Below are 26,135 nucleotides of genomic sequence, written 5' to 3'. Positions count from 1 at the left end.
AACCTGTACACAAATGTTCATAACAGCATTATTCATAGTAGTCAAAATGTTAAAACAGTCCAAAAGTCCATCAAAAAATGAATGGATAGGGGTGCCTGTCTGGCTTAGTCAGTAGAGTACGTGACTTTCGATCTTGGGGTTGTGAGTTTAAGTACCATATTGGGTGTGGAGCCTACTTTGAAAAAAAAGGATGGATAAATACAATGTGTTATATATCCATGCAATGGAATATTTGAAATACTGATACATGGTATGACATGGATAAACTTTGAAAACACTATGCTAAGTGAAAGAAGGAAGTTAGAAAATACCACCTAGTGTATGATTATATTTATATGAATGTCTCAAATAGGCAAATTCATTGAGACAGAAAGATTTGTGGTTGCCAGGCATGGGGTAGGGTGGCGGGTGACTGTTAATGAGCGTGGGGTTTCTTTTTGGGATGATAAAAACTAAACTTAGGTGGTGATGATAGTAGCCCAATTCTTAGAATATACTAAAAATCATTGAAATGTACCCTTTGAATGAATGAAATTTTAGGGTACATGAATTATATCTCAGTAAATGTATTTTTTTAAAGTAGTGAATGTGGCATTGTTGAAGTCCTACCTGGCTGAGGTGGTAAGTTTGTATAGGCAGGAGAGATTCAGGGCTTATTCTCCTCTCCTAAATCCCTAAAATAGGAGGTAGAAATTTGGAGCGGAACAGAAAGGGATAATTATGAAGTAGGACATCACTGCAGGCTACAGCAGGCTGGCTTGGAAGGAGAAGCAGCTGCACACATTTGCTTGAGGGTGTTGAGCCCCTTCATTGAGGGAGGTGTTCAGCTTGAAGGGAGAGAGGACATGAGGGAAAAAATACAGGTTATGTCTGAGACTGCCTATTTAAAAATAGTTGCCTGTGCCTTGTAGGAAACATAGAGTTGTTATTTGGCCACATACATGTGAATCTATAAGAAAAGTGTTATTATAGACATCAAGGGAATTGGGCACTATCAAAAGGAAATGCCCCACAGATGTTACTATGACAAGACTGGAAGGGTCTATAATATTACCCAGAATGCTGTTGGTCCTGTTGCACAAGATTCTTGCCAGGAGACTTCATGTATGTATGTTGAGCATATTAAGCACTCTAAGAACCAAGATAGCTCCTAGAAACATGTGAGGGGAAAATGATCAGAAAAAGGAAGTGAAAGAGAAAGATACTTGGATTCAGGTGCCAGCCTGCTCCACCCAGAGAAGCACACTTTGTTAGAGCCAGTGGAGAGGAGCCTGAGCTGCTGGAATCTGTTTGTATGAATTCATGGCATGATAGATGTTTTTTTAAAAAAAGACCTCTGGACTATAAGGAGAAGAAAAAATTGCCTATGGTTGACCCCATGCAGCCCTGCTCACACATACACACAAAAGGAGATATCAATCCTACTCTCTACTTACATGATACCCTTATTGAGTAGATACACACACACACACACACACACACACACACACACACGCGCGTGCGCGCACGCGCACACCGGTGTTAAAATCTAAGGTAATTTTTTAGTCCTGATCCAATACCTTCACTTTAGAAATGAGGACACTGAGGCTTAAAGAGATCACAGTACAGTGCTGTTCATGTTAGAGATGTGATTAGAATTCCAGTCAGCTGATTTTGCATGTGGTAAACCTTTCCTCTTGAACAACCCCACCCTATCTCCACTTGCTTGAGGGTGTAAGCAGGCACTCTTACAAGCACGCTAATTCCTCTTTATCCTTCACTTTTCTGCCCAAATGTGCCTTCCTCAAGGAATAAGCCTACTCTGACCCCCTTAGCCTAGATCAGGCCTCCCTGCCATTGTTCTCAGTTTCCTTTACCTTCCCACAAAGGTAGGCCTGTAGGGTACCCATTGTATTTCCAGGCTTTAGAATTGTGCCTGGGCCATAGCAGGCATTCAGATTATTCATTTACTAAATGTACAAATACTGCTCTTTTTTGCCATACCGACTCTTCCCACTGTACAAGTCAACGTTTAGCAGATTCATCCTTCAGTTTCCCACCATGGTACAGAGTATCACTGTACATGGTGACAGCATAGTGAGACATGTCACCAGTGAAATGACAGTGGAGTTCAGGCTCCCTGATTACCCATGTTGTACCTTGTTTCACTTGGCCTTGCTGCTTTTCAGAAGGTCAAGTCAGAAAAGACTTAGACTACTTGATCATTTATCCTCTACCCATACGAACCTGTGATGTGCTGATTGAATTGGGACTAGAAAAGATATACAAAACCACTCAATGAAATTTAGGGACTAAGCAGGAAAACTAATGGAGCTGGACTGAGTAAGTTTAGAGGGGATGAAGGTTGATGATACACTGTGTGGGAGAGCAACAGATCAGGAGCCAGAGTCTCATGTGCATGCAGCTTTCACTCGTGAGCTGTGTGATCTGACCCAAGCCAGGCCCTTCATCTGTTAAATGGATATGCTCTCTCCACGCTCTTTCCCCACTTATTCTGAGGACCAAAAAAATGCATGTGACATTACACTACCTGCTATAAAATAGCACTTTACAAATGCAGGGTAATGTTATTACTGATATAAAGAGGATGTGGATACTAGTTTTCTATTTCCAGAGCATAGACCAAAACTCAGTTGATTCAGATGATGAGTAGAGAGGTTTATGAAAAGATCTTTGTCCAGGTGGAGCAACTGAGGAGTGGAACAGACAGCATGCAAACTCGTGGAGTCCTTGCAGAATTCTCCCGGCGGGTTAGACAATTGCTCATCCTATGTGATGGAGACACAGGACTAAGCTTAGGGACTGGAGTAAGTGATCTTTGATTTCTAGTTCTAAGAGTGCATGCATTTAAGATCCCCAAATTCCCTCCTCTTCCTTGAATTTTTTTGAACTGTCCTGTTTCTGTTGTAATAATTAGGCTCCATAGCCTATTGGGTACCATATATTTTCATAGAATACCGAAGTCTGGGATGAGCTTCCATGATGCCACACAAAATATATTGACTCCAGTCTCTTCCAGCAACTCTAGTTTGTTCGATGAGGATACTTAATTGCTCTTTAGCATTTCATTTGAATGAGACTCACGGATCTGTTTAGAAGAAAACTGCTGATCAATTGCAAATGCCCCTGTTGTCATGGAAACAAGCTGCAATGAGACTATAATTATATTTCCTTATTCCTGAAGTGAATCCCTAATCATTGCTATGGTAATTACCCAATATCTGTGGTCCCAAATTACATGATGCTTGTCCAAAAAAGACAAAGGATAGGAATAGGAGGGCTGGCCCAAGACATGTGTTAACTGTGCAGCTGCAGAAAGCCCTCTCCTTTTGTGTGTGGGGAGAATTTCCCTCTGTGGGCTCATACTCCAAGGTTAGATGATGTCAGTGGCATCTTAGAATGTGCCTGGTGTGTAGAGTAGTGGCTAGAAGGCTGTATCAGGTTAGGATTATTTCTAACACAACTAGTATCTTCAACAGTAATGAAATATAGTACCTGATGTACCTGAAAGTCTGGAGGACTTGTCAAGTTTCAAAGTCCATTAATGAAGTAACTCAGCAAAGGCATCAAGAACTGGTCTGATTCTTTTTTTGCTCTTCCTCAGGGAGTAGTCTCTTGTCTCCAGGTTTGTCCCTTCATAGCCCCCAAATGGCTGTCAGGTGTCACCTGTTATATGCAGGCAACAAAGATGGGAGACAGAAAGGGGACCTTCCCTGTCTTCTGTCATGTTTTGTGAATGAGAAGAGCTTTTCCAGAAACGCCTCCTCCATGATACTCTCTCTCACTTTTTTTTGTTCCTTCCACACCAGACCCTGCTACAGACAGTAGTTCCAGTCAACAGAACTTAAAATGGAGGTGACCCTTCCTGACTCCTGTTCAGGATCCTCAGCACTAAGTGCATATGGGTGAGGGATGGAATGGCATGACTACAGGGCTAACTTTGTTTTGCTTTCCTTCTCACCTTCTCTTTCTACTGTGACTCTGCTTCTGGTGCCCTGAGTTCCAGGCCACAGTCCCGTCATGTACCCTCTGTCTGATCTCTACTGCTTCTGCCAATAAGCATGGCCACAGGGCCCTGGACCTGGGCTTAGGCATCCCAGTAGCATGGGGAATGGCATCCTTGGCTCTCAGGCACAGCACACGTCACCAAGAAAGAAAAGTCAGCCTCTTGCAAGAGAAGCAGAATCAAAACACCATAGTGCTTTTCAGAAAAGTTATCCATCCAGGTGGGCTAGGTTGGAAAGGAGAGTCAAGATACAGAATGAGAAATATGGTGTGGTGGTTGTTTTTGGTACTTAACTGTCAGCATTTAGTTTCCCTTCCCAACAGTTTTTGCCTATTTTTTTCCCCAAGTTATCAAGTTTGCCTCTCTGTGTGTATACCTCTAATAGGACACAGTATCTGCCTCTATGACAGAAGCCAAAAGGGCCAGATCCTCCACTTCCCCCCAGCTGCAGCCTGGCATGAGCATGTGACCCCCCCCACCCCCCCACAGCCAGTTGGATTTTCTCTCCTGGGCTTGGACTTGGCAGGTGCTCAAGGATGGAAGAGACACAACTATGGTGGCAGCCCGTAACCAAGCTCTTCCTGTGGCATGGCAGCCGCTGTGGTTCCTGATGCCCAGGCCGCTACAGTTCTAACTCCTGTCTTTTTCCAAGCTTTGGTCCCAGTTTCCTTTGTTCTTTGATCCCCCACTGTTCTTCTAAGTAAATTTTCTTTTGGTTGAGCATGACAAGGTTAGTTTCTGTGTGAAGACACAGAATGAAACCAGGAAAACTAGGGGGGGGGGGGGGAGGGTGTGACACAGAAGGTAGGAAGCAAAGCCTGGAACACTTCCCTGGTTTGAATTAAAAAGAAGTCCCCAGAAGAAGCCTTTAAAGATGCTGAACATCCTCCTGACTTGCCCACCAGCTGGCTTCTCAGAGTCTCCCACAATGGCCTCCGGCACAGGCCTGCCATACCTGAAAAATGCGCATGGTCTGAAAATATTTCCACCCCCCCACCCCCCCCATCAACACATTTGCCTCAGGCTCTCCATTCCCTCAGTGACCTTTCCATGGAAAACCCATCTGATTAACTATTCTACAGTATTAGTCATTCACTCTTCCATTGAAAAACTTTACTCACATATTATATTGTATGAAGCACTGTGGGAGAAACAAAGGTAACAGATGTGATCCCTGCCCTCATGCAGCTCCAAGTACTGTAGTGGAGATAAAATGATCCCATTAGTGCTGGAATCATATTTGTGTAGCACTTTATAATATGCACAGCACTTTTATTTTCTCTCTTATTTAAGGCATGATTATAGGAACCATAACATAAAACAGTAAGAGATGTGTGCACAGGCCTTTTTTCCAGGAAGCAAGAGAGGCTGTGTGTATGGGGGGGGGGGGGGGCGTTGATAAGATTTGAGCGGGACCTTGAAGGATGAGTAGGGCCTGAACCAAGAGATTGGCATTGGGCAGTCCATGGAGAGGAAGAGCCTATGCAATGATAGAGCCCAGAGAGGGTATTTGGGGAACCGAGTGGTTTGTCTTACAGGATGCTGGAAGTAGGGTAACATTTGATAGTAATGGGTAACACTTATGTAAATGCTTACACTGTTCTCAGTGCTTTACATACTATAACTCATTTAATCCTAACAGTAGCTTCGTGAGGGTGGTCCTGTTATCATCCCCATTTACAGATAGGGAAACTGAGACATGTAGAGATTTAGTGACTTGCCGAAGGCCACACAGCTGGTAAGGGGTAGAACCGGGTTTCAGTGGTAGGCAGACTCACACATGGAGTCTGAGCACAAACTCCCTCCACTACATGCCCTCCATCATAGAGCCAGAGAAGTTTGGAGCCCTGTCATGCAGAGCTTTGTGGGCCAGCAACGTAGCAGCTTCATCTCGTAAGATTTTAGCAAAAGAGAACCACTGGAAGTTTCTGACCTGGCAAATTACTTTAAAGTTAGTGCAGGGTTTGAGAGGAAGTGGAATTGCAGAGGACTTCAGTTGGAGACCATTTATAGATGTCAATCATATTACAACAGGCTGGAGGTCAAACCAGGGTAACAGTGACAATTAGACACTCATTGGCCCTTAAACTGCCCTTAGCGGTTCTTCCACTTGCTTCTGAGGTCTCCCGCACACGTCTTTTTACATGTCCAAGAACAAAGCTTGAGCCTCCATTGTCCACCTGGGTTGGGGATGAGAGCACCGTGCCAGACACTTGCCTCCAGAGGTCCAGGAAAACAAAAGTTCTTCATACCACATTTGCAGTGATTTTAGAATCTCAAGTAGTTTTAAAATTAAAAATAATAAAAATAAAGCTTCTGGGCAGAGGTTAAGTGTGTGAACTTTATATTGTTTTTGGCATGGTTACTAGCATAATAACCCAATTCTGTGTATTACAGCAGAGTGGGGTTATAACGCATTCAGACCTCAGCTGAGTTTTCTGAAATCTTTTACAACTTCAAGCACAGAAATGGGCCCTTCAAAACAGCCCTACATTTTGGTCAGTGTGCTGCCAAGTGCACCCATATTATTTGGGTGCATATATTATTTCATCTTCAATGCCCTTTAGAGCTTCTAGGTAGAATTATGACAGTCAGTACAGCTGACTCTGGGTAAATGAAAGAGAAAGAGGTGGAGTTGGGGAGGAACAGCAGTGTCTTTCTTCCTCTCCTTCCAAATCCATAATGACTTAGATCAAAGGTCTTTAAATATAATAAGATGTAGATAGAACAAGACCCCCTAAGCCACTCCAAGTTTGTCTCAGTGCTAATAATCACACCTTCTTGTAGAATTGACTCAACCTATTAGAATCCTCTGGTCTTCAGTCAATAGTCCTGTTCATGGTGTTTCAACCTCCTGGGCTGAACCCTAGGGACTGTTGCTCTGTGACTCAGATACCACTATTAGCTTTTCAAGCATTTCACCTCCAAATTTCCCATGATTTTAGGCAAATATCAAGAAGTTCTCTCTTCTTCCTCCCTCTTCTCTTCCTCCTTTTTTTTTTTCCTTTTTTTGTCCTGTAAAGTCTATACTAATCTTTACAGAGAGTGACTTTCATTTGGGTAGGGGATATGAAAGTGATGTAAATGTCAAATCTTCAGTGTGAAATGAGGACATAGGCCATACCTACTTATCTTTCAGCCATGTCTACACATAGTTATGAGTCATGATACGGTATTCATACATTTTTTAAAATCTTAAGGGGTGCCTTGGTAGCTCAGTTGATTGAGTGTCCATCTCTTGATTTTGGCTCAGATCATGATCTCACAGTTTGGTGAGTCTGAGCTCCATGCTGAGCTCTGTGCTGACAGTGAGGAGCCTGCTTGGGATCCTCTCTCTCCCTCTCTCTCTCTCTGCCCCTCCCCTACTCACACTATTGCTCTCTCAAAATAAATAAACTTTTTTAAAAAATCTTGATTAATACCACTGATCATAGCAGCGTTAAGTCACATTGGCCAAAAAGTTGAAACAAAATGTTTATCCACAGATGAATGGGTAAACAAAATGTGATATATTCTAGATGTAGTAGAATATTATTCAGCCTTCAACAATGATGAAATTCTAAAAAAAAAAAAATGAAATTCTGACACATGATACATGGATAAACCTTGAAGATACTATGCTAAGTGAAATAAGCCAGACACAAAAGGACAAATGTTGTATGATTCCACTTATAGGAGGTACCTGGAATAGTCAAATTCGTAGACATAGAAAGGAGGATAATGGTTATCAGGGGCTAGGGGAAGGGGGGAGATGGATAGTTATTGTTGAATGGGTATAGAGTTTCAGTTTGGGATGACGAAAAGTTCTAGATGGGTTCTTGTGAATGTACTTAATGCCACTGAACCATACATTTAAAACTGGCTAAAATAATAGATTTTAAGTATATTTTACTATAACAAAAAAAATCTCAGTCAATATTATGTAAATACAAAAAAAATCACGGATTCTGGGATCTCATTTGGTGTTGACAGAGTTGGTATTTAAGCAGTAAAACTGGCTCACCTTCTTTTATATAAGATTTGCAGTCGTGGGTGAACTGAGAGTCTCTTAACACTACATTCTTACCGTGGGCTGGCAGCTATTCACATAGTGTCTTTGTTCCCAAAGAAATCCAAATATCTACAAACATGGAGAGTTAAAATGGAAAGCTCTGTCAGCTGTGACTCAGGAGCCTGAGTTCTGGTTTCGGTTCTGTCTTGATCAAGTCTCTCTCTCTCTCGCCTTCTGGGACCTCGGCTCCTGTTGTCATGGACTCCGTCATCACAGAAGGCCCTTTGAGCCTGGACTGTTGGCTGTACGAGGACTGCCATCTGTCACAGTGGATGGTGCCCCAGACTAGCAGCTCCCCCTTCAGCTGCTAGCTTCCTTGTAGAGATGCACTGGAGATGTGGCGAGCAGCGGCCTGTGCCTCCGAGCACAGCAGGAGAGGAGCGTGGGCAGGCAGAATGGAGTGCAGGCTTGGAGTGGGTCTTGCAGCTTGAGGTCTTTAGTCCTACCCCTTGATTTCCACATTGTTTTTGAAGGAATTCTGAACTGAAAGGACAGATGATGTTATTTATTAATGTCCAGTGCCCTATAGCTCTCCCCTAACCTGGACCTGACCTCTCGTAAAATCATACATCACGGAGCCTGAGGGATGACAGTAACAAAGAAATAGGAAAGATGTAGGTTTTGTGGGAAACACTGATGACTTTGGTTTCACTGCTGATGTTGAGTTTGTAGACAGTGGGACATCCAGGTAGCCAGCTCCACCATGTGGCTAGAGACATAGAGAGAGAAGAGCATGTAGTATTGGAGACACGTAGACAGTTTTTTAAAGTGGTTGTTAAAACCCGAAGAGTAGAGCAGGTCATTCTATCATCTGTGCCTTTGAAAAGGTAACATAGGAGTCGAAGTTGAAGGGAAAGACCAAAAGCTCGATGTCTTGGGCTGACTGGATGCCTCTGATTAGATGTTTGAAATCTGAACCTCTTCACCAATAACAATTACATCAGTGACAACAGCAACAAAGCCAGGACAGATACAGAAATGAGAGTTATGACATCTCAGCCATGCTTTTTGTCCATAGGGCCCAGGAACTTCTGCTGCCTGGACCTCCAAGTCCAAAGGGACCATTTCTCCAACCCTTCTAAGGTGTGGCTATGATTCTTCCCTGAACTAATGAAGACTGTTCCTCAGGGACCAGTGTTGTTATGAATTTCCCAAGTGGGTGTCTCTTCCTCTCCTACTAGAGTTTGCTTTTAGCACATGTGCTTTGCATTTGACTTCAGATCTTGTTTAAATTTAAATGACTGTTTAATGTATTGACAATCCTTCAGTTAGAAGTTAAAAATCTGGGGGATTTTAGAGGTCTTTATACATCTCTTCTCATGATCAAGAGGCTGCTCTGTGTTCTCAACATCTGAAGAGAAGGTTCCCACACAGGAAGCCCCTTTTTTTCCATTTGAGAACATAAAGCCTGAAGGAAAGTTGCAGCTTTGAGGCCTCTGCCTCTAGGCTCACTCATAATAAAAGAAAGGGGGAGGACTGGCCTGCTTTGCAATCAATTGTGAAAGATCTTTAAATGTCAAGAATAAAGAAGTCCAGATGAACTCTGCTAAGGTACAATTTGTATTAAATTGCCCCACTACCTCCCAATCATGTAATTCCTATTTCCCAGCTGTTAAGGACAATGATTCTACCAAGCTCTTTGTTCATAAGAACATAGTTTCAAGCTGAGATCTCCACACGTGGTGTATTCAGTTTGAATTCCAGCCCTGCCTCAAATTCTGGAACTTTGGGCAGGGTTTTTACCTACTCTTTGTCTCAGCTTCCCCTTCAGACAAAAGGAAATAATCTATATTGTAGAGTTGTTTGGAGCTAGAACTGGTAACCATGTTTACCAAAGATTTTAAATTATACAGATTACTAAGGATTTAATGTTGATTTGAATTATGTAAACAGAAATATTTAGAAGAGAGTGTTCATCCATGTAACTAAATAATCCAGGTACCATTCTCCTCCACTGTTTCTTCTCAGAGCTTTACAATAGGACAAAAACCAGATATAAGAAGAAAAAGGTAGAAATATTTTTGGTCACTTTGAAAAGTAATCCCCTCAAGAGTAAAGGCCATATAAATAAGTAGGTTCTGACAAATGTAGAAATTTAATATCAAAAAGTTATTTAATCATTTCTACTTCTGGCTGTGATGAAGTAGTTTGTAGCAAATCAGAACTCCCACCAAGAACAACAAGAAATACAGATAGAATATTAAAACAAAGACATCTGTTTGAAGACATCATATTGCTTCTAGTGCACCAGACTTGAACAATGAGTTCCTGGAGAGAATGGAAGCCCACTGAGATGAGCCCAACTTTCTGCATATTGCTTCTCTCCTGTGAGCATTGACTGTTGGGAGAGAGCAAGAGACCAAGAAGCTGGAGGGTGACTGGCAAGAGGAAGAGAAGGCAACAGAGCTGTAGGCAATCTCCTGGAGCCTGGAATACAAAAATTGGAGTTAGAGGCTGCCAAGATAGCCAGGACTTAAGGGACTGAAATGCTCAAGGGAAGAGAAACTCAGAAGAATGAATCTAAATCTGGGCAACAGTTTTCCTTTTGACAAATTTGTTGATAAAGCTGAACAGAAATAGAGGCTGAAAGGTAAGGCAGACATTCTGTGGTGTTGGAAAGATGAAAATAGGGATTTAGGGACTAGCAAGAAGGGGGACCTTAGGAAGCAATCCAGGCTGTCAGTTGGGACAACAGGAGGCCTATACCCTAGAAGTGGGGAAAAGCAGAAGTAGTCTGAGCCTTACAAAGGTTGCTTACTAGCCATGATCCGCTCAGTCCCTGATTGGATTCAGGTGGTCTGCTCCTCTGCCATGGCTGAAGGAGTGGGTGAAACCTCTCTGGAAAGAGAGAACCCAGCCTCAACAATGTTTCATTCATGATATATAGAATTCAATCAAAAAATTACCAGGCAGCTGAGAATCAGACCATGAGAAAAACAAAATAATAGAAGTAGACCCACAGGTGATAAAGATATTGAAGATTCAGATAGAGATACTTAAATAATTGTGATTAATATATTCAGTTGAATAATTGACAAGATAGAGAATTTTACCAGACAACTAGAATCCATTAAAAACAATCAAATGGAAATCTAGATATGAAAAATGCTACTGAAATTAAGCACTCAATAGGTAATTTTAACAGATTTGACACAGAGAGAGAATTAATGACCTGAAGGCAAGTACTGTAGAAAAATCCAGACTGAATCATATTGAGTAAAAAGAATGACAGGTACAGAAAATAGCATAAGGGCATATGGCTTATAGGGAAGCATTCTAACGTTAGAGAAATCAGGGGGTGGGGAAATAAAGGAAAAAGGGAGTAGAAGCAATATTTGAAGGAATAGTGCCTTAGAATTTTCCAAAAGTGATGAAAGACACCAAGAAACAGGTTTAAGAAATTACTATATATCCCCAGCTGGATAAAGTACAGGAAATCCATACCTGCCCACAGCAGAGTAAAACTGCTACAATCAAGGCAAAGGGAAAAACCTTAGTATCAGCTATAAATAAAAGATGATATTTTTTGAGGAACCTCCATACTGTTTTCCAGAGTGGCTGTACCAGTTTGCATTCCCATCAACAGGAAAAAAGTGTTCCCTCTCTCCACATCCTCGCCAACATCTGTTGTTGCCTGAGTTGTCAGTTTTAGCCATTCTGATAAGTGGCATCTCTTTGTGGCTTTGATTTGTCTTTCTCTGATGATGAGTGATGTTGAACATCTTTTCGTGTGTCTGTTAGCCATCTGGATGTCTTCTTTGGACAAGTGTCTATTCATGTCTTCTGCCCATTTCTTCACTGGATTATTTGGTTTTTGGGGTGTTGAGTTTGATAAGTTCTTTATAGATTTTGGATACTAACCCTTTATCTGATATGTCATTTGTAAATATCTTCTCCCATTCCATCCATTGCCTTGCAGTGCAGAAGCTTTTTATCTTGATGAGGTCCCAATAGTTCATTTTTGCTTTTGTTTCCCTTGCATCCAGAGACTTGTCTAGTAAGAAGCTGCTGCAGCTGAGGCCAAAGAGGTTGTTGCCTGTTTTCTCCTCTAGGATTTTGATGGTTTCCTGTTTCACATTTAGGTCTTTCATCCATTTTGAATTTATTTTTTGTATGGTGTGAGAAAGTGGTCCAGCTTCATTCTTCTGCATGTCGCTGTCCAGTTTTCTCAGCACCATTTGCTAAAGAGACTTTTTTCCATTGGATACTCTTTCCTGCTTTGTTGAAGATTAGTTGGCCATACATTTGTGGGCCCATTTCTGGGTTCTCTGTTCCATTGATCCATGTGTCTGTTTTTGTGCCAGTACCTTACTGTCTTCAACTACCTTACAACCCAGCAGTTGCACCACTAGGTTTTTATACAAATGATACAAAAATGCTGATTTCAAAGGGCATATGCACCCCAATGTCTATAGCAACATTATCAACAATTGCCAAATTATGAAAGAGCCCAAATGTCCATTGACTGATGAATGGATAAAGATGATGTGGTATATATATACAGTGGAATGATACTCAGCGATCAAAAAGAATGAAATCTTGCCATTTGCAACAATGTGAATGAAACTAGAGTGTATTATACTAAGTGAAATAAGTCAGGCAGAGTAAGACAAATAGCATATGATTTCACTCATATGTTGAATTAACAAAACACAATAGATAAACATAGGGGAAGGGAAGTAAAAATAAGATAAAAACAGAGAGGGAACCAAACCATAAGAGACTCTTAAATACAGAGAACAAACTGGGGTTTCTAGAGGAGACGTAGGTGGGGGGGATGGGTTAAATGGGTGATGGGAATTAAGGAGGGCACTTGTTGAGATGAGCACTGGGTATTATATGTAAGTGATGAATCACTGGGTTCTACTCCTGAAACCAATACTATACTGTATATTAACTAACTTGAATGTAAATAAATTTAAAATAAAGAAAAAAGATGATAGACTGCCTGTCTTTTCAAAGAAGCAGTAATATAACCTACAAAAATTTTATAGGTAACAGCATAACTTAATGGTAAAATATTGAATACGTTTTTGCTTAGTTTGAGAACATGTCAAAGTCCACCGTCACGATTTCTGCTCAACTTTGTGTGAAGTTCTAGCTAATTCACTGTGACAAAAAAAAAAAAAAGAAAGGCAGGGAGGAAGGAAGGGGGGGTAGGGAGAGAGGGAAGGAAAGAAAGAAGGAAGGAAAAAAAGAAGGATGGATTTAAAATCCTTCCACCTGGGTGGCTCAGTCAGTTGGGCATCTGAGTCTTGGTTTCTGCATGGGTCATAGTCTCATAGTCATGGGATGGAGCCCCATGTTGGGCTCTGTGCTGAGTGTGGGGCCTGTTTGGGATTCTCTCTCTCCCTGGTTTTCTGACTCTACCCTGGTCACACTCACATGCTCACTCCTTCAAAATAAATAAATAAACTTTAAAAAGTAATAATGAAATAAAACTGCCTTTTGTCACAGGCAACCTGCTTGTATTCATAGAAAACCCAAAAGAATCAAGTCATATTATTATAATTAATAAATTTAGCTAAGAACATATTATTATAATTAATAAATTTAGCTTTAAGAACAATATATAAAGACTAACTATATTTTAATATTATACCAGTAAACCATTAGAAAATAAAAATGTTAACCTATATACACCATTTCTAGTCAATTCAGAAACATCAAATATGTAGGAATAAGTCTATCAATATGTATAAGATTTCTACACACAAAACTACAAAACATTATTGAGAGAAAGTAAAAGGGATCTAAACAAAGGGGTATCTGATGTTCAGGGATTAAAAGATCAAATATTGTAAAGATGTTAGTTATCCCAAAATTTATCCGTAGATCTAATGATGTCATGAAAGTAATTTTAGGAGTGTGTTGGACTCTGTGTGTGTGTGTAAATTTGTGTAGAAATGCAGAGATAAGAATAGCCATCTTGAGAAAAAAAAAAAGCTAGAGAACTTAAACTACTAGATTCCAAGACTCATTAAAAAGCTATAGTAATTAAGACAGTGTGGGATTATTGCTAAAAAATAGATAAGTAGACCAAGGGAAACGAGGCCAGAAACAGATCCAGATATACATAGTCACTTAATTTATAGCAAATCACTCCCTATCTTCAAGCCTTAGTTTCCTCATCTGTAAATAGGCTTAATAATAGTGCCCACCACATAAGGCTTAAATATTACATAATAAAAGGACTTAGGGGTGCCTGGGTGGCTCAGTAGGTTAAGTGTCCGACTCTTGATTTTGGCTCAGGTCATGATCTCATGGTTTGTGAGTTTGAGCCCCGTGTCAGGCTCTGTGCTAACAGTGCAGAGCCTGCTTGGAATTCTCTCTCTCTCTCTCTCTCTCTCTCTCTCTCTCTCTCTCTCTCCCCCTCTCCCCCTCCCCCACTCATGCTCATTCTCTCTCTCTCTCTCTCTCTCTCTCTCTCTCTCTCAAAATAAATAAACAAATAAAAGGACTTAGATGTTCTACTAAAGAGGTTAGCACACATGCAAGGGACATAGCAAGAAGGGCTTGATAAAATTTAGCCAGTATTAATATTACCATTGTGACTACCTCTCTTTCTGTAATTACTACTACTGCTGTTGTTACTGTTCACTTTCTATTTTTCAGTATGATTATCTGGAAGTGGGGAATGGGTGGACATTAAAGCATGGTTGGCAACAAGGAACATTTGGGGCAACACAGAAAAGTAGGAGAGTGTCACTGCTCGGCCTACTTGGAAAAACAATGGGATCGAGGAGATGAAGTTCATGATTCAGTCAGGGTTGACTTAGAAACTGGAATGGGACTTGGCCTAACACCAAGGTAATGTTGGCCACACAACTGTTGGTCATTAGTAAACATTTATGAAGCTTCTAAAATGGACTTGTGGGGCGCCTGGGTGGCGCAGTCGGTTAAGCGTCCGACTTCAGCCAGGTCACGATCTCGCGGTCTGTGAGTTCCAGCCCCGCGTCAGGCTCTGGGCTGATGGCTCGGAGCCTGGAGCCTGTTTCCGATTCTGTGTCTCCCTCTCTCTCTGCCCCTCCCCCGTTCATGCTCTGTCTCTCTCTGTCCCAAAAATAAATAAAAAACGTTGAAAAAAAAAAAATAAAATGGACTTGTGTATAGATGTTTTGTAAGAGTGTCTGAAAGCATGCATATATAAATATAAGCCATCTGCAAATACAGTAAATAGAAATGAAGTCAGTTACCTCTTCTCCCACCTGGGTCATAGCCAGGCATCTGAAAGAGACATTTAGATAGAATATTAAAAGATTTGATTCTTTAAATGAAAAGTTTATTTCGTAGCTTCTTTAGGTAAACCTGGATGTTCATTTTGTAACACAGGTCACAGAGTCTCTGAAGACAGGGAAATAATGATCTATTTAATTCTTTCCATATTCATATCCTAAACAGTGCCTCATATTTTATAGAGTGGATTCCTGCTTTACAGTATGCGGTGTTATTTGGCTGAAAGCTTACCGATTCTTCTGGCTGTTTAGCATCTCTAATCCTCCCCTATTCCAGCCCACGTGTCATTTGCATCCTGTCTTCCTCTCCCACTGGCCCACCCACACCCCATTTCACTCATGGGAGGGAAGATGCTGAGACCTTCCACTGCTTTAAGACACTTAGCTGGCTGGTGAAGGACTGTACTCAGTAGCTCTGAATTCATTTCCTCTACTACTTCTGTTTGGATGACTTTAGATAAGATGATTTACCCCCTGAGTTTCATCTGTAACAAGGGATTGGTGTTGAAATAATGAAAGCAAAGCTCTTGGCACAGTTTTTCACAAAGGTGAGGGTTGATCTTGGCTATTATTTTTGTTCTTATTCTTTATTCTTATTCTTGTTCTTGTTCTTATTCATGACAAAGATCACACAGCCAGGAGGCTTACACCCAAGTCTTCTGTTTCTAAACCTCATATGCTTTTTTACCATGCTGCCTGTAATCTGGCAAATTAGAAGATATGATTTGGTACCCAGTCTTCCCAGTTCAGTCTAGATTTGGTCAGGCCCTGCCTGCTCCATTTCTGTAATTCAGTTTAAGAGCACCAGCTGGAGGCGCCTTTCCCCCAGTGCTGGCACTTGGTCACTGATAACACCTCCAGGTGGGACCCCTTCCTGAGGAGGGAAAGGGGGAGTCTGCCCATGGGCCTGGAATCATGGAAATGTACCTGCCTTGCCTTACAGAGAGTGTGTGATTCTGCCTGGGAAGTCTGGACTTGTCAAAGTGTAACCCTTTAACTGAAAAGCATTTATCGTTGGATACCTACCACTTATAAGCTGCTCACAGTCCATGAAGCTCATCAAAATTGCCCTAAGACACCTTTCTCGTAAAGAGTCTAGCCCTAGAGACTATACGTGTAGTCCCTACGAGCAGTTCTAATCTTTGTCAAGTCTTAGTTTTAGATGTATGTATCTTTCTAACAGTTTGATTGTAATCCAAAGAAAGGAATCTCTTGCCTCTAACTTCTAGATCTGTACGTTACTTAAAAAGTGCTGGTTGAGGGGCGCCTGGGTGGCGCAGTCGGTTAAGCGTCCGACTTCAGCCAGGTCACGATCTCGCGGTCTGTGAGTTCCAGCCCCGCGTCAGGCTCTGGGCTGATAGCTCGGAGCCTGGAGCCTGTTTCCGATTCTGTGTCTCCCTCTCTCTCTGCCCCTCCCCCGTTCATGCTCTGTCTCTCTCTGTCCCAAAAATAAAATAAACGTTGAAAAAAAAAAATTAAAAAAAAAAGTGCTGGTTGATAGGACTTACTGGGGGAAAACTGATAGTGACAGCTCACCAGGACATAGGCTCCTCTTCCAGTTAAAATTCCTGCAGTGCCTTATGTCCTGGGTCCTCTGCAAGTAGATAGCTGTCTTTGAGTTCTCTCACTGAGTGGCTCTAAAATATTGTGTTGGACACATGCTCCCTTATTTCTGTGAGACCCTTTCGTCTACCCAAGCTACTTGGCTGACCCTTAGCAGAACAGGACACAATGCTGGAAGTGCTTTCTGAATAAGACAGGTTGTGGGTGGAGTCTTCTAAATGAGGAGGAACAGGAAATTGAATTGCCAAAAGAAATATTATCATCCTAATAAAACGAAGCACATGGTTTGCATTCCAGGTCCTTCAACTATTCTATGGGAACCCGGGCCTTTTCCCATGACAGTATTTTTATCCCTGATGGGGGAGCAGAAAGTGAGCAGACAGTTCAAGCAATGTCACAGGACAACATCCTGGGCAAAGTCAAAACTCTTCAGGTAAGACAGCTTGAGATTGGAAAGTCAGAGCCATAGGAGGGGCCCCAGCTATGGTGGGAAGTGGGAGAATCCCCAGAGTGGCCTTGAATAATGGATCGGGAGATCCAGAGGAGCTTCTGGTGAGAATTTTTGCTTTCTCAAACCTGATTCTGTTCTCAGGAAACCTTCCATCCACCTGTGAGAGGTATATTGTCACCATTGTACCCACCTGCATAACATCCCCTCTCCTTTTCTCTCAAGCTGTTCCTTCACTTTTAAGTTCATATCATGAGGACAGGTACCCAAGATCAGCTGTAGGACATGGAGGGAGGGGAGAGTTGGAAAAACAACCATTAAATGTTGGCCATAATCCTGAGCACAGGGTTGACTGTGAGCTGAGGGCATGCACAGCAGGTATCCATCCTTGGACAGTGAATGGTGAGACTCTGTTATTTGCTCTATCTGTAAATCTGGCTCCCCCTGAGCTACTGTATCTTGGAAGAATGCCAGGAAGCTCTTAAACCTCCCTCCTGTTCACACTGCAGAGCCCAGCAACTTTTTCTACACAAAATGGACTCAGGTGGCAACTCCTTAATAATTAAAAAATAATAAAATAATTATTCACTAAATGTGATTGAGATCATGAGAAATCCAGAAAAAGCAAGGGGAGCAAAGACACCCGGGATCTGACCATGCAGGTTTGCCTGATAGCTTGGTAGCATTCACTCCCCCGACAGATGCGCCTAAGCAAGCACTTCTTTGAGATGGGAAGGCCTGGAGGCGATCCAGATTATGAACGGGGGACTCCGGGTTTGCTGGTTTCCATCTGTCTGTAAGTCTACAATAACAAATGTATAAATGAATGAAAGAGAAAAAAAAAAGGAGGAACAGCTGACTTGAATAGCTGCCGATACAATGAAGCATTATACTCAAAGGAAATTTTCTATTTTCTTGAAATGTTTTTGTTTCTGCTGAACATTAGCTATGCATTTTGTGACCTGTGTTTGGTTACATATCCACACACACTCAGCTGAGTATAGCATATGGCAGACGGGGAAATAGTCCACACCCTAGAACCACACCCAGACTTGCCTAGATCTTTATACCTACTGCCAACCACTGCCCAAGGCCATCATCTTGCCCTCAGAGCTAACTTAGGCGCTTCCTTCAGATTCTAGCATTTCCTAACCAGGTTCCGTCTTTAGTTCTTGCTGGCTATGCTGCTGCATGTTTTATAGCCTGAGAAGAAAAAGGAAGCTGTCACTTCGCACAGGTTGGAGAAGAGAAAGGGATAGTAATTGCCAAAGAAAACCTTGACGCTACCCCCCTTCGCCTTTCCTTCTTGAAGTCTTTTGATTCCTGGAATATTATTCTTAAGAAGTTCTGAACCCCTGGCTCATAATATCCCCTTTCCAAGAGGAGTGACTTACAGCGTTCAGTCCATGAAACAGGTGTACTTTATAAGGGCTTGCGAGGAGTTCTTTAAAAATTTGATAATAGTGTGTTGTCTTAAATGATGTCTGTTCTAACATCACACCACATGCCATTGCCACTCCAGGAATGGATTTGGAGTTATAAAATGTACTACTGATTCTGCACTACTGAAACTCAATAAAAAAATGTGTGAGTGCCTCTTATTACTATTAACACTGTAAGGCACAAGTTTAAATAATTGGATCTCACAATTAAAATGTAAAACAACCAACTTCCCTGAAGCAACAGTTCTTTTAACAACAGGAAGAAAACTGTGAGTAAAGCAGAATAACTAATCGGAGTGATCTCCTTTGGACAATATCTGCTCATATGAGGTCTGCCTAATTTTGCTTCTGCTGTATAGATTCACAGTTTGCCCTACAGCTCAATTGTTATATATTTTTTTAAAAGACGCTTTGCTCTTTGAGGAGGGAAATGGGGGGCCATTATCGTAGAAAATGTGATTTTTGGAGTAACATAAGATTTAATTGTATCACCCCCAAAAGACTGTGCTTTATTTTTCAGTCGACTAAGCAGTATGTTCCTGGTAAGTCATAGAAATAGTAGTTGACTTTATTAACTTGCATGAATGCTTTGCATTTTTCCATGACAACGTTATGCTGGTATTGATGCTTAGTCAGCAGCATAAAAGACCTCCCCCTCTTAGACTCCAGCATGGAATGAGGGTGTTTAGTTATGTCAGAGGCATGTATGTTTTTTATGTCTGAAATTGTCTTTGTGTATGTATGTATGTTTATGAAAAACAGAGAAAAAAGTTATGGATAACACCTATTTGACAGTAGATGTCCTGGCAAGCTGATTAGCCACCATTATTAAGACATTCTTTTAAAATGATATTTCTCTTGGAATGCCATTTAGAAAAACAAAAAACATTTTTCTCTGGCCTAGGAAACTTCCTAGCCCTTGGAAACCCACAGAACCGTGCCTACACTGACTGTGTTTGGAAAGGTTGCCCTCTAGTGTCCACATGTGGTCATCCCAGCTAGGGTGCTGTTGCTCCGGTGTTGCTCTTGGCAGTTTGTATCTCTCTGTTGAGTACAGCAGGACTGAATGCAGCATAAATCAGCCTGCACTTTTCTGAATAAATCTATTCTGAATGAATCTATCACCTGCCAAAATTTCTGTGACAAATGATTGAACCTTTAATAGAAAAATTACTTTTTTTTTTAGTATAAAAATAGTACATGTTTCTAGGGAGAGCAAATTCTAATATACAGGACAGTTATAGGGACAAAAACAACAATGGTGCCCTTTTTGAAGATCCTACACATAATTGTCAGTTGTCCCATGGCTAGTGGGTGAAAAAAAAAAGCCTGTGCCAAGCCTCCACCACCACCTGGCTGTGTGGCCTGCAGTGAAGTCATTTAACCTCTCTGACCCTCATTTTCCCCATCTGAAAAATAAGGAGATGACTATGCTGGATGATCTGGCTCCTCCAGTTCTTAAAATCTGCCATCTATGCGAAATCACTGCTTACCTGCTATAGCATGGAGTGGTTTGGTAAGCTTCACACTTCGTTGCATTTGGACTGCAATGACCTTGATGTTCTTTACAGCTGCCCAGAGCATGGATCAGGGAGGTGCCTGTTTATTTCAGATCACACCAGGCTATGAAGTGTAACAACCAATGATAAAACTTGGGCAGGAACATCATAGTCTAAGCCTGCAGGTGATTTTTAGAATTATACCACACCTTTGTCAGAAAATGCCAATAACTCTGTTAATCCACAGACCATTTATTTAGCTCAGGAGGGAAAGCCTCCATTTTAAGTAGCTGCTGTCTCCTGCTAAGCTGGATTTCACTTAAAAAATGCCCAAGTGTCATATGTTTGAGGATTTTGACACCTTATGCAGCTGTCAAGGACACAAAGAATAAATACCCGGTCTTAGCCACTTCTGCGTAGAGCAGATGTCTTTTGCCTCTTTTTAAAAATACATTTTAACTATGGGTGTATCTGTAGTTCACTCAAGGAGACAGCAACTTAATTCTTCCTCTGCTTTGTTCTCACAGACACGGTCTGAGGATAGCTGTGAAAAATCTGGGGGAATCTAAATACTGGCAGTGTGAGAGCTGCAGAATATGATGTGCTTGGAATTTCCACACCATAGGAAAAAGCCTCATAAATATGGATGTGCATTCCTATAACATCATTCTTTGGCATTCCATATTACAACAAAATGGCTCAATTTGAATGAATAAAATATAGTCTCTTTCAGCTCACATTCCAGTCCTAACAGTAACCCCATTCACAGCCACAAGCAGCATGGATGTTAGGATAGGCACAGTGTTCTCTTCTCTCTGGTTGTAATTGTAATGTATATAAAGAGCCCGTGGGTGTTATAAAAAGGTGGAGGGAGTGGTAGTAGTTTATAAGGGCAACCTCCATCTGCACAGTCTGGTTTTCAGTGACTGCTTCTATCAAAGTTCCTCTCATGACAATGTCTGAATAGTGGGCAGAGTTAAAGTCACAAAAAAGTCACAGTGATCCTTATAGTCCAGTCACATGACACTTGAGATTGCCAAATAGGTTTTAGCAGTCACCTTTTAATTGTCAATAAATCACACAGTGTCTCGACACCTGTCTCCTTTGAGTCCCCTGAAGGAAGCATTTGGAGCAGGAACTGCAGGGAAGGGAAACACGCAGGTGCAGGAGTCTTGGCCTTGAGAACCTGAGGATCGATCTCCATGGCCTCGGACCCGAAGTCCTACCCTGGTCTTGTCCTATGGTCTCATCCCTGACAGCTACAGGGGTGTCTGTGAAACAGTCCTTTGTCTGGACAGAGAGGCTACAGCCCCGTCCCTAAATGTAGCCAGCATTTCTTTGATGACTTGGGTCCTCCCATTCTCCATCCCCCTAAGCTCCCAGCTACCAGTCTGAATTTATTTTTTCTAGAAGGATTTTAAATCAGCGGCTTCACAGAAATGCACATTGTTATTCTCAAAGGCAACAGCATTGTGTTTCTTTTGCCAGGATGAACATATCTGTGACATAAATCATCCCTTTCATACACACACACATTCTCATTGCCTCCCTCCCTCTTTTCTTCCCTCCCTTCCTCCCCACTCTCAGCTCTTGTGTCTGCAGCCAGGCCCACACCCCTCTCCTGATGCGATTCCTCTGTGCCTGCACCTTCCTCTTGCCTCTTGTATTTCATTCTCTACTTCATTTCTCAACATCATTCCCTCCATTTCCCAGCTTTGTCCTCTGTACCCTATTTCTCCTGTTCTCTTTCCATCTATTTCATTTTTCCATTTCCTCTTAGCTTTTCCACTGGTTACCACAATAGCCATCCCATCTTTGGAATTTATTTCCATCAAGACTGCAGTTACATTTTGTCATATGTTTGTTTGTCTCATAAGCGTCAGGGTGGACCAACATCAGTATTTTTTAAAGTGCCCTTTTGAAGAAAAATGTCAGCATATTCTTTTTTGGTGATGGTGGCAAAAAAATCCTAACTAACTGGCATTAGACTGTTATGCCAGGTTTTCCTTGGGAGCTCATTAAACAATTGTTCTTTCTATTATAACCGGAAGAAATACCCTCATCTTAGTCGTTCAGGAGCATTGAGAGATGGCAGACCCTGACAATAGGAAGTCTCAGTCTAAGGGGATTTAGAACACTTTCTAGCTCCTGGCCAGCACTCCTAGAGAAGGGATAACTGGTAAACCAAAGGCTGGGCTGGGAATCCCAGAGGGAACTCCTGCTGAAGCTTTCACTAGGACGCAGGAACCATATCACCAGGTCCCTATCCCTCACCCACAGATGAGCAGAGTAAGCTGGGCCTGTGACTTTGTTACTCCGTGTCCTCTTGTCTAACTCCATCGGCTGCTCTAACCGTGCCTGCTTATTGATCTGCTTAGAGAGTAGATACTAACTGCTGCTTCCTGCTAAACTTGTTTTGAGAAGACACCCTTTTTTAGCCTTCTCCTCCCCAAAACCCTATTAGGCTGCTCAGCTGTTCTTCAGTGGCTGAACTCGGGCTTTTGGTGTGTGCTCCTTCTCTGTGGTGCCCGGGGATCCAGGCTCAGGCTGAAATACCGGCAGATCAAATACAAGTCCTCTGTCTTTCTGTGCTCCTGACTTGGCATGCCGGGGTGCCCTGGGGGTGTGGGGAGGGGAGTCTGGGGCTCACCACTTCCATGTCTCTGCAACCTCACCGTCCACCATGCAAGGCTGAGGGGGAGCTGGGCACGAGTGGGTGGATTTGGTACCCTTGAGTTCAGAGGGGAAACAGGCATTTCCCTCATGGGATTCCCCTGCCAGGGAACTTCAGCAAGGTATTAAGAATGCTGCATCATCTCTTTATTTCTGCCCCTATAAGAAAGAAGTGTTGATGTCAAATTTGTGAGAACCTGTGGAGTGCAATGCAAATAACACTGAATATGGTTTTAGGAGACCTGGATTCAAATCCCTTTGGGGCCACTCATTCTTCCCATAAGCTTGGGCCAGTCACCTCTCCCCACTGGATCTCTGACATTTTTTGTAAAATGAGGGGTCTGGACTATGTGATTGCTATTGCTCTTGGCAGCTCTATGGGATTAAATATTAGCCAAATTAAAGATAAATATCAAATAATGCATTTTTTTCCTTCCTTCCTTCCTTCCTTCCTTCCTTCCTTCCTTCCTTCCTTCCTTCCTTCCTTTCTTTCTTTCTTTCCTCCTTTTTTTCCTTTTTGAGGCATGACAGGACTATGAAGCCCAAGTACCTAAGATGTAGAGCAGTAGCTCTCATCCAGAGGCAATTTTACCCACCCCCAGGGGACTTTGGCAACTTCAGGATACATTTTTGGAGGTCTTGACAGGGAAGGGATTGCTACTGGCATCTAGTGTCCCAGAGGCCAACGTGCTGCTAAACATTTTACAGTGCACAGGATGAGCTCCCCACACAAAAAAATCATCTGGCCTACAATGTCAGTAACGCTGAGGTTCAGAAACCTGCTATAGATCAAGGCAAGAGTTTCTATAGTATATTAAATCTAGTAGTCTCTCAGGTGGCCATGGCATGCCCTTTCTTCTTCTGGAATGTCATTCATTGTTTTCTGCTGCAGCCCATTAAATATTTTGCCCTTTCTTAAACTATTATACATTTTTTTCTTCAGGGAATATATTTCTTTTCTAATCTGGCTTTTCTTTAATTCTAAATACTATTTGTCGTCCTCATTTCTATCACCTGTTCCCCCCCCACCCCCTGCCCCAAACACACACACACACACACACACACACACACACACACACTTCTAGCTACCTGCCACCAGTAACAAATCCTTCCTTGGCCCTTTTCCTTCTGGCTACTTCTCTGTTCTTTCCCCACTGGGCACTTTCTGCCCTGTAGTTCACAGAGCATAGCTGCAGCAAGGCAAAAAGAAGTCCTAGTGGCAGGACAGACTGTTCCTGTGACTCCCATGACTTTGGCATTGATCATGGAAAGACTTGCCAGCATTAGGGCCTTCTTCACCCTGGTGCCCACTGTGACCAGAACATGATGTTCAAGTGAAGGCCTGATGAGGAAGGTGGCTGAAGCATAAATATTCAACAGGAATGTGTCCAAGAGAGGCTGGAAGGTTCCCTCATTACACTGACCACAAGAGTCTTGATTTTCCCCACTGGTTCCTGCATTTCATGTAACTATATTCTATACAATTTTTATACTCTTAAGAGACTTTTTTAAAGAAATTTATAGGTGAATCAAAAAATTTTTGTCATAACATATATCCCAACTTTTGGTTCAGAAATATGGCCTCTCTACCCCTGGATAATGTTGATATCTCCAAGAAAGAGGTGGCTGGATGAAAAAGCTCATGGCTTGAAGGTGGGAAAGGAAAAGAAAAGAAACTGGAAAACAAATTCACTTATTACAGGACTGCATCATGGCTTACTGGCATGGTATTTAGTCTAGAAACGTTGTGCACAGAATATACCTCAATGCCTACTAGATATGCTGGGGCCTCTGGTTGCGGTTATTGTGAACTGCTTCACTGCTTCAGAACGTCTTTCTTTTGTTTTTCTCCAGCGACGATTGAGCAAAAACATCAAGTTTGGGCAGCCACCACCCAATGCCATTCCCATGAAGAAGGCAGACAGTGGCGAGGCTACCTTAGAAGAGGATCTATTCCTGACCAGTCCCATGGAAATTGTGACTCAGGAGGACATCATCCTGTCAGACACGGAGAACAAAGTAAGGCTCCTCCTGGGAATGACTTCTTGCTAATACGTGTGGGGAGGACGTCAATCAGTGAACAGGGGCGTCCGATAACTCTTGGGTCTGCAGTGGAAGGAAGGAGTATGCAAGAGAAGCTTTCCTGATGAGTCGCCCAGGGCTGGAGGGCACTTCCAGGTCAGGTGCCATGATCTGCAGTGAGGGCCACTTGGAGGAGGGAGAGGAAGAGGAGACATGCCCTTTGCATGCGCTCTTCACAGTGTCTTCCACTTGTTCTTCAAGACTCAGGTTGGCCCACCTCTTCTGGGAAGCCTTACCCGGCCTTACCCCCAGGCTGTGCTGTCTCCTGTGTGTCTTTGCTGTGTGTCCTTAGTGCCTCTCACACATTCATACTCATCTGTGTCTGTCCACATAATTGTTTTCTCCCCATCTCTAAATGTTGAGTTCCTTGAGGACAAACTGGATCTTACCCATCTCTGTCTCCCTAGGACATAGCTAGTGTTTACTTAGTAGCACTGAATAAGTACTTGTCAAATTGGACTAATTTAAAGGAAAACAAGAAAGAAATAGGTTCCTAACAAGACAGGACATATCAAACTGGCCATTGAAGTTTACTTAATGAGGAAAGAAAGTCATATTGGTCCAGCATTGTCTTATCTAAATTTGGTCTTTTGACACTTGGAAAGAGACACCATGAACATATCCTGGAATGAGAGTCCTTCCAGCAGCAGAAGGGACCCCCCTCAGGCCTCTGGTGGGGAAGGAGGCAATGCCCCACCAGTAGCTGGAGCAGGGAGCTCTCTGCTGAGTCTCCCAGTCTTGGCAGAAAGCATTCTTTGTGCTCTGCCTACCAAGGTGCCTGGACTTACCCTGGATGTTTTTTAAATGGACGTGGCCCCAGAAGTCATGCTTGTTATCAGCTAATATGTCATAGAGCAGTAAGAAGGAGAAGTGATTAACAGAGCAAAGTGAAGAAGGATAGAACAGGCTGGTCCCCCGCTGTTGCCCACCTCTGCCTGGTCCTCATGACTCCTGGTTCCCACACAAACAGGTGTCAGGTGGTGTGCTGGGTAAAGTGGAGACCGCGAGGTCCAAAACCACTCTCTCCAATCTCTCAGTGTGAGCGGCAGCAATGGCTGTCAGCCTTAATGCAGGGATTGTCCAAGGACTGAGGCAAATGTCCTCACTACTACTGATGGTCTAATACATGCAACAGA

General features: G+C 42.4%; 1 protein-coding gene across 10 annotated transcripts in view; it reads left to right on the top strand.

Moving 5' to 3' along the window:
* The window catches only part of CRACD (capping protein inhibiting regulator of actin dynamics), a 280,653-nt gene that overhangs the window by 227,741 nt on the left and 26,777 nt on the right, over positions 1-26,135 (top strand). For 5 of the 10 annotated variants that reach the window (XM_030313821.1, XM_030313818.1, XM_030313816.1 and 2 more), the window contains 2 exons: positions 17,153-17,288; positions 24,772-24,936. In XM_030313821.1, coding sequence (XP_030169681.1) covers positions 17,169-17,288; positions 24,772-24,936 — 285 coding nt within the window. In that variant the 5' untranslated portion in view covers positions 17,153-17,168. Of the gene's footprint in view, positions 1-9,075; positions 9,213-10,628; positions 10,648-17,152; positions 17,289-24,771; positions 24,937-26,135 lie in introns of those variants that run through there. The other 5 variants (XM_030313826.1, XM_030313825.1, XM_030313820.1 and 2 more) reach the window with 4 other exon arrangements.

Source organism: Lynx canadensis, chromosome B1, assembly GCF_007474595.2.
Source record: "Lynx canadensis isolate LIC74 chromosome B1, mLynCan4.pri.v2, whole genome shotgun sequence".
NCBI classification, from domain to species: Eukaryota; Metazoa; Chordata; class Mammalia; order Carnivora; family Felidae; genus Lynx; species Lynx canadensis.
This window is presented reverse-complemented; position numbering and strand designations above follow the sequence as displayed.